Source organism: Nyctereutes procyonoides, unplaced genomic scaffold (assembly GCF_905146905.1).
Source record: "Nyctereutes procyonoides isolate TBG_1078 unplaced genomic scaffold, NYPRO_anot_genome, whole genome shotgun sequence".
Lineage (NCBI taxonomy): Eukaryota > Metazoa > Chordata > Mammalia > Carnivora > Canidae > Nyctereutes > Nyctereutes procyonoides.
Window position 1 is genome coordinate 30,475,539 of NW_026575160.1, and position 13,692 is coordinate 30,489,230.

At 39.7% G+C, this 13,692-nt stretch overlaps 1 protein-coding gene across 1 annotated transcript in view; it reads right to left on the reverse strand.

The window, feature by feature from the left end:
* The window catches only part of CTTNBP2 (cortactin binding protein 2), a 147,007-nt gene that overhangs the window by 121,660 nt on the left and 11,655 nt on the right, over positions 1–13,692 (reverse strand). Inside the window, exon 2 of the mRNA XM_055314477.1 lies at positions 12,572–12,679. Coding sequence (XP_055170452.1) covers positions 12,572–12,679 — 108 coding nt within the window. The remainder of the gene's footprint in view (positions 1–12,571; positions 12,680–13,692) is intronic.

The following is a 13,692-nucleotide window of genomic DNA, read 5'->3' on the forward strand; positions in this document are numbered from 1 at the left end:
CAAAGTCGATGATACATCTGCATTGTAACATGCGGACTCCTGGGAATGTCGAACTCTTTATTGGTAGCAAATCTATCATTATCCTGACTATATAACCCACCCTCACAAATTCCCTGTAACTCTAACTGGGCAAAAAAAAAAAAAAAAAAAAAAAAGAATTGAAGGATTACATAATTCAAGGAAATCAATACAACAAACAGCCTTTCATGAAAACCACTCCATTTCTATTTAATGACTCAGTTTACCACCTGCCATTTTTTAAGACGCAAATGAAAAGAGAAAAGGTGATCCAGTATCAAAAAAGATTAAAAAATCAAATAAAACGTGAGTACAAAAGACAGAGTTGATGACTACAAAGGGAAGGATGAGGAAATGGCAGTTGCTTGACTACTGATTGGATCCTTGTCCATTTTATGAATGTTTACCTTCCTGCAGTAAATTCGGATCGTTCAGCACGCAAATGTCCCAACGTGTTCTCATGCAGAAGATGAGGATCCTCATTACGGAAAAGCGCCAACTTTTTTGCGCTCGGTATGATAATTAGAGGAACCGTTTAAGAACTCCATGGGTGCTCTTGGGCGTCATCCTAGCTGCCAATGACTCGTGCGCAGCTTCGGCGGCCCAGCAGGTGACAGGTGCGTGGGGAAGGCCCCGGGCACCCACCGCGTCTAAGGCAGAGCCCGTACCGACGCCTCGAGCTTCCACTGTCAAGGGCAGGGGGCCCCGCGGGAGGCGGCCACGCCTGGGGTCGGGGCAGCGCGGAGCCCAGCGCGGGGACCCGCGGGGACACAGCTTGCGGTGCCAGGCCCTGCTCGCGTCCTGCTCCCACGGGGGCCCGCAGTCCTGAGCGTCCCCCCAGAAGCGGCCCATCTGGGTCCCGGAGGACGGAGCCGCCTCCTTCCAGCCCCCCGCGACTGCGAGCAGGTGGCCGCGCCGCCGAGAGCCGGAGCCTTCACATGGCCCAGAACACGACGTCAGCGAGGAGAAGGTGCAGGCCGCAGGCCGGAGCTCGGGCTGGCGGCGCCCAGGCCTGTGCTGCACCGGCCGGGCCCACGCGCCCAGGAAGCCACTTTCAAAACGGACGCATATGACCTGACCCCCAGCACACCCTCGAAGCTTCCCGAATTGTGTAACCCTGCTGGGGGGGGAGTGGTTCTGCTTTAGGGCAGCACCTGACACACCACCGCTCCCCGTCCAAGGTGCCCTCACAGGCAAGCACTCAGGACCGCGGCAGCCCCGCACCCCCCGCACCCTCCTGCAGCCGAGCAGGCGAGGACGTAACAGATGGGCCTTCCACCAGGGTTTAGTCTCTGCAATATTCTAACCATTAGAACCTAACACCTGTAGGAGCTCCCCCTCCACTCACCTGCACGGCTGAGGGCCAAGTTGGTGCTTGATACCAAGAGTGAACTCGATCCATGGTTTGCTTTCCATGGAGGAGTTTCAAGAGAAGTGTTAAGGGCTTGTCACATCTAGCAGTTTATTTTAGCGGAGGGCAATCGTGTGGACTCCAACGGTCCACTAAAGGCAGGTCAACATGCACACATTCAAGCAGAACACATCCAGACCCTGTTGAAACAATTTTTTTTTTTTTGTTTTATCGTTCCTAGGTCACTTTCAGCACTACGTGAAGCAATCCTCCGCTCCTCTATCCAATCCTATGTGAAAAAGTTAAAAAGGAATTTTATTTTAGAACAGATACACCTTTAGAAATATATAATAAATCTTAAGGTCTGAAAGAAGAGGGCTTTTAACTATAAAATTCATTTAACGTGAAATTCCAAACCGAACTGGGACAAACTGGATGGGAAAAAGTAAAACTGAAGATAGGATCTTGCCTTACACAAAATTTCATGTGGAGAACTTACCTTATCAATGTTATTTTAGGTGCACAGCACCTTAACTAAAAACCATCATCGGCTTGTCTTAACTGTCTGAAGAAAGATACTGTTCACCTGCTAAGTGACAAGAGTGATGAACAAGCACGTTTTCCATGCCTTCTTAAAGGGCAATAATTATAAGCATCTGAGATACGTTTCTTAGACAACCCCTGTGACACCCTGCCTTCACTCTGGCTCTCCTGCAAACACTTCCGTCTGCCTTGTAGCTAGGGTGACCTTTGCAATTTTTTTCCCCTGACAATGATGACCGATTTTAAAGATGGACATTAAATATTTGCATTTAATAAATTAAAATTTTAAAGCAAAAAAAAAAAAAAACCCTAAACGCAATATAACTGGGCTATTAGGATGATCTTTTAGAAAATCGTATCACATCACTGGCATTCTCAAGCTTAAACACTTCAACGGCTGCCCTGATAGAAGACGAAATCCAAGCTTATCATGGCCTTCACCCTCCAGCATGGTCGGGCCTCCGCCTGTCTCTGCATCTGATCCTGTGCCATCTGCTCGGTCAGTCTCTGATTTCCTGCAGGTCCTATAAATTGGCAAGCTCCTTCCTCTCTTAGGGCCTTTGAATGTGCTGCTCCCTTTGTAAGAATATTGTTCTTCCAACTAGATTCACGCTACCCCTCCACGTCTCAGGGCTGGGGGCGGGCGAAGAGTGGGGGGGGGGAGTGTGTATGTCACTTTCTCCAAAGAGAACTTTCCCGACCCAATCTAAAGTAATCTCCCTTCTCATGGCATTCTTTCCTTTGGCAATCATAATCTGAACTTAGATGTTTTGGTTTATTGTTTTAATGTCACTCTCTCCCACTGGACTCTAAGAGAAAACTCACGCTCCTTGTTTCCCACTCCTGAAACCCAGGACATCCTTTTGAATGAACGCACACATGGACTGCCTTCTCGAAGATCCTCACCAGGCTCAGATGTCATTTCAAATATACAATACAGACTTTTCCTTTTTTATTTGTTCAATACCCATTTACATTTTGACTCCAAAAACTGAAAGGCAGACGCTAAAATCTCTTACGTTTCTCTCCAAAAGAATCACAACCAAAGGGAAGGCAGATTTTTGAGTACTGCCCTGGATCCTTGTTTCTTCTTCTAATCAAGACAGAGTTAGTCACGAACATGGCAAATGAAATTCCCATAAGGACACGTGGCCTGTAGCTTAGCCACTGAGTGTTACAATGAGGTGGTTAAAAGGTTATCAGAGTGCCTCAAAGGTGCACTCGGTATTCTCAGATCAAAGGAAGTCATTCTTAAAAGGAACTGTTAAGTGAACAGGCCCCCAAATTACGATAATCTTCAAAGTGCACAAAACGTATTCCTGTTTTCATGCCATTTGTAACTCTGAATCTATCCCGAGCCCAGTGTAAAACAAACCAGCTTTAATTTTCCTCACAAATGTCCTAATGGTTCACAAATAATCATCAGCAAGAAGATGCTGCTTGAGTGAGTTCTGCTGCTAAATAATAGTGATAAACATTTTGCTTTCATAGCACTATCAACCTCCATTTCTTAATATATAAAAAAGCACTATTTTGCCTGGTGTTCCATTTTTTCTTTCCTTTCACTAACAGTAAATGTTCATGAGGGAAAATAAAATTTCTCAGAAGAGTGAAAATTGATGTTTCCTCTGTCTGTCTTACTGGGCAAAATATAACGCAATTTACAAATCATCAGCTACTTGTATTTTATGAAGAGTGATTTGCATTCAGAAACAACACACAGCGTCTGGTCAACTCCTCTTCCTGTTTCTCCAGACATGGAACAAAGGCGTTATCTCAGCGGACAGAAAAGGAAACAATTTATGTTTTCATGAATTCAGCTCTGCTCAGCAAATTAATTCATTCATTAATTAAAATGAACAAAAAGGGGTATATTTTGGTCAATCAATTGCCTGAAATCATAGGAGAATTCTGAAAAACAAAAGACTCCATGTTTTACTTCGCTGAAATCAGAATGCTCCTCTTTTATCATGATTTAGCAGACATGTCATTGGAGGAAAACCTCACAACACTCTGGAGCGTAGCAGTGGCTGCTTTCAAAACCAGAGTGGAAGCATTATTCTGTTTAGTGATTTTAATTTATTTCAAGAGATTGCCTTTGTTCTATTGAAGACTCAACCCTGAGCCATAGAACTATAAAGGTTTTTTTTTTAATATATATATATAAAGCATTTAATTTCTACGTAAAAAAACTATAATACAATTTTAAATAAACGTGGTATGTTTTGAAATTTGTTTAATGGGCATTTTCAAATGTTTAGTTTTGAGGGAAAATAAAAAAATAAAATATAAATAAAATCTAAAAAATCACTACCATAATAAAATGTATTTTTAATTCCAGTATAGTTAATACATGGTGTGTATTAGTTTCAGGTCTCCAATATGGTGATTCAACAATCCTATACATTACACAATATTATGATAAATGAATTTATCACTCATTTATCACACAACCTATTTCACTCATCCCTCCACCAACCTCTCCTCTAGTAACCATCAGTTTAGTCTCTATTTAAAAGTTTGTTCTTTGTCTTTTTTCTTTGTTCATGTATCTTTGAATTCCACATATGACTGAAATCACATATTTGTTTTTCTCTGATTGACTTATTTCACTTAGCAGTGTATCTTCTAGATTCATTCATGTTGTTGCAAATGGCAGGATTTCATTCTTTTTTCTAATATTCCATCGTGTGTGTGTATACACACACATATGTACATAAATACATGCACACATCACTTCTTTATCCATTCATCTAACAATGGGCATTTGGGCTGCTTCCATAACTTGGCTATTATAAATTATGCTGCAATAAACATATAGGTTGCATATATCTTTTCAAACTAGTGTTTGTGTATTCTTTGGGTAAATACCCAATAATGGAATTACTAGATCACAGGGTAGCTCTATTTTTAACTTTTTAAGGAACTTCCATACTGTTTTCCACAGCGGCTGCACCAGTTTGCATTCCCCCAATACTGGATGAGGGTTCCTTTTTCTCCACATCTTCAACACTTGTTGTTTCTTGTGTCTGATTTTAGCCATTCTGACAAGTGTTAAGGTGATAGTTAACTGTGGTTTTGAATCATATTTCCCTGATGATTAGTGATGTTGAGCATTTTTTCATAAGTTTGTTTGCCATCTGGGTGTCTTCATTGTAGAAATGTCTGTTCATGTCTTCTGTCAATTTTTAATTAGATTTTTTTTTTTTGGTGTTGAGTTGTATAAGTTCCTTATGTATTTTGGATACTCTTTGTTGGATAAGTCATTTAAAATATCTTCTCCCACTCTATTGATTGTCTTTCAGTTTTGTTCATTGTTTCCTTTGCTGTGCAGAAGCTTTGTATTTTGATGTAGTCCTAATAGTTTATTTTTGCTTTTGTTACCCTTGCCTCAGGAGACCTATCTAGAAAGATGTTGCTATGGCCAATGTCAGAGAAATTAATTACTGCCTATACTCTGTTCTAGGATTTTCATGATTTCAGGCCTCACATTTAGATCTTTAGTCCACTTTGAGTTTATTTTTGTGCATGGTATGAGGGAGTTGTCCGGTTTCATTCTTTTGTATACAGCTGTCCAGCTTTCCCAACACCATTCATTGAAGAAACTTTTTTTCTCATTGCATATTATTGCCTCCTTTGTTGAAGATTAATTGACCATAGAATTGTAGGCTTATTTCTGGGTTTTCTATTCTGTTCCATTGATCTATGTGTCTATTTTTGTGCCACTATTACTATTTTGGGTTTAACTTTATTTTTTTAGTAGTCTCTACACCCAATGTGAGCTTAAACTCACAACCCCGAGCTCAAGAGTCACCTGCTCTTCCAACTGAGCCAGCCAGGTCCCCCGGTACCATTATACTGGTTTTATTACTACAGCTTTATAGTATATATTGAAATCTGGGATTGTGATACCACCAAGTTTAGTTCTTTTTTTAAGAATGCTTTGACAAAAAAAAAAAAAAAATTAAAAAAAAGGTAGAATGCTTTGGCTATTCAGGGTCTTCTGTGGTTTCACAGAAATTTTAGTTATTATTTGTTCTAGTTCTGTGACAAATGCTATTAGTATTTTGATAGGGACTGCACTGAATATGTATATTGTTTTAGGTAGTATGGACATTTTAACAATATTTGTTCTTACCATTCATGAGCATGAAAGTTTTTCCATTTCTTTGTGTTGTCTTTAATTTCTTTCATCAAGATTTTATAGTTTTCACACTACAAATCTTTCATCTCCTGGGTTAAATTTATTCTTAGGTATTTTATTATTTTTAGTGCAATTGTAAATAGGATAGTTTTCTTAATTTCTCTGCCAACTCATTATTAGTGTATAGAAATGCAACAGATTTCTGTATATTGATCTTGTATTCTGACCTTAACTGAATTCATTTATTACTTCTAATAGTTTCTCAGTAGAGTCTTTAGGGTTTTCTACATATAGTAACATGTCATCTGCAAATAGGGACAGTTTTACTTATCAATTTGGATACTTTTATTTATTTTTCTTGTCTGATTGCTATGGCTAGGACTTCTCTGTTAAGTAAAAGTGATGAGAGTAGACATCTTTGTCTTATTCATGATCTTAGGGGAAAAGCTCTTAATTTTTTTTTTACCATTGGGTATGATGTTAGCTGTCAGTTTTTCATATAAAGTATGTTGAGGTATGTTCCCTGTAAACCTACTTTGTTGAAATTTTTTTATCATGAATGGATATTGTACTTATAATGAACTGTATTTGAGCAGCATATTCTTGACCAATATCACTTTATAGAAGTGTTTCCCAAATGGGGGCAACTGTGGACCCCAAGGGAAGACCCGTTTGGCTGTCATACCTGCAGAGATGCTACTAGCACCTATAAACAGATAGACCAGGGCTTTGGCAAAGCATATCACAATGTACAACATAGCCCTCTTCTCACAATAACCACAACAAATACCAGTCCCAAGTATCAATAGTGCTGAATTGAGATAACCTGCTTCAAAGCAAAAACCATTCAAAGCATTGTTTTAAATTGAGTTTTGAACCCAATGAACTGTTTATGTTTTTTAAAAAGGAAGATCATTCTAGACAAAATCTGAACATATGTAGTCACAATCTGAGAAAACTAAAGCATGGCCCCAAATGACATGACTTGGAACAATTTTAAACATATAAAAGGGGGACGCCTGGGTGGCTCAGCGGTTGAGCATCTGCCTGTCACTCACAGCATGATCCCAGAGTCCCAGGATTGAGTCCCACACTGGGCTCCCTGTATGGAGCCTGCTTCTCCCTCTGCCTATGTCTCTGCCTCTCTCTGTGTCTCTCAAGAATAAATAAGTAAAATCTTAAAAAAAAAAAAAACATATAAAAGGTATATACAAAAATAAAATAAAATAAAATAAAATAAAAGGTATATACAACATTGTAAGTAGAATTTTGGCATAATTGTCTCCACTTATATTCATTTTGAACTTTCATTTTTAGACCTAGTACGCAGTAGGTATTCACCAAATATTTGAGGGAAAGAGGAAAGGAAAGATCTATCTTCTTGTACCATACCCCAGGATATTTTATAACATTAAACCAAACTAATGGACTACATTAGGTTATTAGACGTCCTCCAAAGTCCTCCCTTCCTCCATATTACTGGAAGGAAGCCAGCCAGCCAGAACAATTACCCAGTCTCCAACTCTGCTGGGTGTGTCCACAAAAGTTCTCCCTGACACACATGACGTTGCTTTTCTTCATTCCCTCTCTTGCTCCCTTTACCATAGGTTTGGGATGCCGACATGGCACTGACACAGTTTCAACCATGCCAAAGTGTCTAATACCCTAAGGAGTGCCATAAGATAGATATAATTTGGGCTACTGAATGACCTACTTGGCTTAGAACTACTTCTCCAGCACAGATCGCTCACTTCCAGAAGGGTACATGAGAAATAAACTTCGTATTTAACCTATCATACTTTGCGCCTCTTTGTTTCAGTCACTTATACAAGGCAATTCTATAATCTGATATCCCCTATGACACAAGTACTATAAATGCATTCTGTCTGAAAAATTGTTAAACTGGTAATTTAAAGAAGTTTCAGTGCAAATAACACTTGAAAATCTGTGTTTTACAGTAACTATAGGTTATGAGGAAGAAATGCCATGTCAATAATACTGTTGATTCTCATTTATCAATCTAAAAGGAAAAAGAAGGCATACAAGAAATCTGGATCTGATTGCCCAAGGAATTCATAGTTTCAGTGATGTAATATTTATGTAAACTCACACTAATGACAGCCAGCTGGACCCTGTAAAATGTAGGCTGAAACACAATTTTGACCCCTAAAATTCCGTAATTATAGCATTTTCATCTTCTTGTCCTTGTTTCCCTTTGATTAAGGCACTGATAAAAATTCTAGAAGCAAGAAGGAAAAGAAGTGAAAGCCAGAAGATTCCACAAACTAAACCTTATCAAATAGATGATCTCTTAACAGGTTACATATTCAAATTTTGAATATGCAATTAAATTTAATTCAAACGGCTCTGTATCTCTCATGGTTTTCAGAAAATGTAGCTGCTTCTCCTAGAGCACATTCTCAATTAAACTTCAGTTTTTTCTTCCAAACTTCATTTGGCATATCTGTTTAGTCAAAGATTTATTCCTACTTTTTGTGGATGAGGGGCAATCACTGATAAAATACCTCTTATGCAATTAAAATATATTTCAGTTAAGCAGTTCATATTTTACAATAATGCTACACTTATTAAAATATAATCTCCCCAACAAAAATTAATCTCCTGAATATTATATGTTATAAAGTCAAGGACTTCTACTGGGAAATATTTTTACCTTAAACACGAAAGTAATAAAAGTACCAAGATACCTATTATAATTTTATAACATCTTCCCCTCCAAATCATATTTATGAATTGTTCTGATAAGTTTATTGCCATTAATCCAATAATCTACATAATTGTTTGTGATAACTTGAAAATCAAAAAAACCCAAGGGCCACCTGGGTGGCTTAGTCAGTTAAGCATCTGGCTCTTGATTCTGGCTCAGGTCACGATGTCAGTGTCATCAGATCAATCCCCGCATTGGGTTCCACACTGAGTGTCGAGCCTGCTTTGGATTTTCTCTCTCCCTTCTGCCCGATACTGCCCCTGCTGCCACTCACACTCTTAAAAAAAAACAAAAAAACACATCAGGGTAGCATGATTTAAAAGTAAAGCTTGGTCTAAAATATCTTTTTAAAGATTCTAAAATTCTAAAGGATTTGAATGCCTCATAACACAATCATTTGTAAATTTTCATATAGTTCATGGTATAAATTAGCTATATTTTTAAAGGAATCACAATTTATATATTAATTTTAAAAATATTTCCTACAGAGAGAAATATGACTTTTGACATTTTTTTAAAAAACAAGATGTATTTGTCTCCCAATTGAATAGCAATATACTGATTGCCGATTGAGCAGATTTTGAATTTTAATTCAGGAATATCTTTATCGCATTATATGAAATAAAAATAAGTTTCACATTCTCTCTCCTTCCCATTTTTTTTAGCCAGCCACTAATTTATATTCCATTAGTAAAGCAAAAGGCAACTAAACGACACATCTGAACCCAAGTAAATAGTACCCTAGTTTCAGTAGTTCCAGTGAATGCACTCAAGACAACAGTGAGTGACCACAGTGAGTCTACGACGGCTACGACAAATATAGGAAAATGGTATCATCTACTCTTAAAATTATCTAAACAAATCAATCACAATTCTCAAAATTTTAAAAATGACAAAAAGCTTTAAGAATCTCCAAACATACCAAGTTCATGGATGCTACATTTTCTACCGGAGATGAAGTCACCATCTCCCTGGGCTTCCTTTTTTTTGTCTAGATTTTTTTTTTAATTTTTATTTATTTATGATAGTCACAGAGAGAGAGAGAGAGAGGCGCAGAGACACAGGCAGAGGGAGAAGCAGGCTCCCTCTTCTGGGAGCCCGATGTGGGACTCGATCCTGGGTCTCTAGGATCGCGCCCTGGGCCAAAGGCAGGTGCCAAACCGCCGCACCACCCTGGGATCCCTGTTTGTCTAGATTTTAATCTATAAACAAAGTAGGCTGGTGTCAGCCAGTGCTTCTCCACAGGCCAGTCCCCTAGAAGGTGATTTGGAAATAGGCAGAGCACTTTGTTTTCACGGTGACCGGCACGTAGGGCAGGGCGAGGGGTGTGCCAACATCCAGGAACTGTCTCAAGTATCCCTGAACTTTCAAATGTCCCTCCATTGCTTTCATAGAACCTTCTCGGTATGACCACTAGAGCTAAAGAGCAACTCCTTTTACACATAAACAAGTTGTTTTAATTTAGTTTTAACAAACATTAATTTTCCAGGGCCTCAACTTCCATGTAAATGTGCACTTTTGTTTGGAACTTTACCAAGATTCATTCACCATCTCAGGGAAAAAAAAAAAAATCACCTCATGCATGGCAAATTCGCTCAACTTTATCGACTCCCGATACAGCACGCCTGGATCAGGATTCTTTTGCAATGACTGCACTCATGGCAATGCCACCAAGAGGTGCAAACCGCCACTTACTTTATCATGTCTTCCACTAGACATGTGTGAGCATTTGTACATTGAAATGCGTATTTTGTTATAAATTATTTCCTGTTATCACAATCAGAGCAGTGTACTGGTTATCTTTAACATAACCTACTTACATATAAAGTTATCTATACACTTCATTGTGGAATAAAGAGTAATGCAAAACATTTTATAAAAGAAACCAACCCCCCCCAAAACCCCCACTAAATTTGGAGGGATGCAAACCACTGACCTAGATTATGTAGTAAGGCTCCTTGCAACTCCAACATTTCTTGATTCTATGGAAAACTTTCATTTTGGCAAGCCCTGACCATTACCAAACCTTTAGCTCTACTCTTATATTTGAAAGCATAGCGATTAAGTTAAAAAGAGAAATAGGGACGCCTAGGTAGCTCAGCGGTTGAGCATCTGCCTTTGACCCAGGGCGTGATCCTGGGGTCCCGGGATCAAGTCCCACAATGGGCTCCCTGCAGGGAGCCTACTTCTCCCTCTGCCTGTGTCTCTGCCTCTCTCTCTCTGTGTCTCCCATGAATAAATAAATAAAATCTTTAAAAAAAAGAGAGCGAGAGAGAAATAACACGGTTGCTCAGATGATACGTAAAATCACAGACTCTGCTAAACTTTCAAACATTTGCACAAGTGGTGGGAGATGTCACAGTAGCTGATGCCTTTTTCAGGTTAATACAGAGAGACAGAAAAACACCAGAGGTAGAACTGGAGCCTCCATATCCATTTGGTCTCAAAAGTCTACACTACTGGGCTCACAGGTGACCCTGTCCCTCCTTTGGGCTGAGTGCAATTTTGTCTGTGATATACTGTCTTAGCAATTCTCCCACAAAGTTCATTTGTCAAGAAAATATACGCTGGCAAGCAATGCAAATGCTTCAAGTGTGGAATGAGGTGACCTCTCACAACCAAACCTACTGCACAAGTCTACTTGGCAAAGCTTGTCATTCAGAAAGCACCACCTTCAACTCATTATTGGCTTGCAGCTGGTATAACTCTACTCCCATTCTTCTGAGGCAATCACTCTCTGTCATCAGACTGAGGAGTAATTATCCCCACGGTACCAATTTCCAGCCTGTGAAAATTAACTGTAGCCACCCCTTCCCTACACAACTGGATTCTCAGCACACCCACCTTCTTCATTATGTCTGACCATCCACCGTTGTTATTATACCTCTTTCCCCCACTCTATTAGCTGCCATATGGGGCAAAAATTCAGCATCTATAGATGTCCATATATTAAATAACCTCCTAAGACAAAGTTTGAGGACCCCCCACCTTGGGGGGAGAGAGGGGGTGTTCAGGAAACAAGCCTGTACTTCATAGATAATAAATATAGCCATCCTGGCCAAATGACCAAGATTACATACAAAGTATTTACTATAAAAGAAAAAAAAAAACAGAAACACTTAGGTTTGGCTAATATACCAAAACAAGTACACGACTAACAACCACCAATGATAAAACTGTGCATTAAGAAAACTTAATGTTATTTTTAAAGCAATAAAAAGCTTAGATATTTAAACAATGTATAGAATACTTCACAAGCTGTGAAAATTTCAAAATTTCTAGAAGATCGGATGAAAACGTAATACAACAATGGGAAGGTATATGTAGTTTTTAAGAGATAGACATGTTAGTTTTTGACTCTTCAGAGTTTCAGAAAATAAGAAGTCATTTATAATTCACACAGGAAGGAAAAGCTCTATTATCAGCAACATCTTTTATAAATGACTCTCTTAATTTTTCCTCCCTGACCTCACAGGCACATATGATACCAAACTTCCAATTTTCTAAGAACTTATAGCCAAATAACCACATGAAACAAAACAGCTTAAGTCTCAAGTTTCTCATGCTAAACACTTTAGTCTCAATCCCCATCATTAGACTGACCATCTGACTTCAGTGTTTGGGGTTTATAAAGATTATGGGTTGGCATTTGGGGTGAGGGGTACATTTTAATCAGATGTAACATCTTAAATATACGTGGTTCAAAAATTAAGAAAAGCAGCTTTGCCATTGGCCCTGAAGAAAGAAAATGATACAGCAACGGGGCTTGGCCCCAGAAGCTTCTTACCCGCAGGGCCTCGATGACCAGGTCTCTGGCCTCCAGCTCCCCTTCCATCACGCTGAGGAGCATCCGAAGCTCTGATTTACTGAGGGTGTCCACATCAAACTCTTTTTTCTGTAACACAAATATTGAAGAAGCAATCACAAAGCTCTTCGTAAGACAATACACACATCTTCAGGTATGCAATGGATCATTTTTATCTCAGTGGCTCAGCAAATCCCAGCAGCGCAAGGGCCCTAATTCAGCAGCAGACAATCTATGCCCAGACCTTCCAGGAGGGGGTAGAAACCAGAAGGCCTAAATCCCAAATCTCTTCACTAAGGAGATCTCTATTTTCCCCAGCCTGCCTGCCCACCTGGATTCAGAATCTGTTCAAATTGGAGCAGAAATTTTAAAGTCTCTGGAGTTTCTACCAAAACAGGCCTAGCGTAAGTTCAGGAAAAGTTGCAGGGGTAGCAAAGAAAGCACGAGAATGTATTCCTAGAAGGGCCCCAACCAACATAGAGGCTCCTGGGAGGTTATTATAAATTCCAGGACATCCAATAATAACAGGTCATGTTTATAGAAGGCTCTGCAGCAGAGGTAACCAGCTGGCAGCCTTCAGCCAAATCTGGCCTACAGATGTGTGTAACTTGGGCAACAAAGTGTTTTGTTTTTTCACTCAGCCAGCATTTAAAAAAACAAAATTTTGTAAACCCTGAAGATGTCACCCAAAAATCCAGATCTCTGGTTTCTCTTCAAAATTCAGGTGACCAGTTAGCACCGGATTCACATTCCCACAGAGTAATAATCTGCAGAAGCAGGTAGGGGCAGTCCCTTTAGAAGGAGCATGCTCTTCACTTTGCTGCCCTGCCCTCCCCACCACACACACACACACACACACACACACACACACACACACGCAGGCATGTGTACTTTCAAGAGGTCTGGCCCCCCACTCGCATTCAGTCAACTGGGTCCGTGCGCAGGCAAGTCTGGAACCTGCCACGTGGTGATCAAACGCTTGCTTGGGCAATGCCTCCGTAGCTCCTTCCCGTTCCAAACGTAGGCCAAGTGGAGCAAGTGAGACTTCCAGAGACTCAATTACACCACGAGGTATTAGCACCGTGGCCCAGGGATCGCAATCC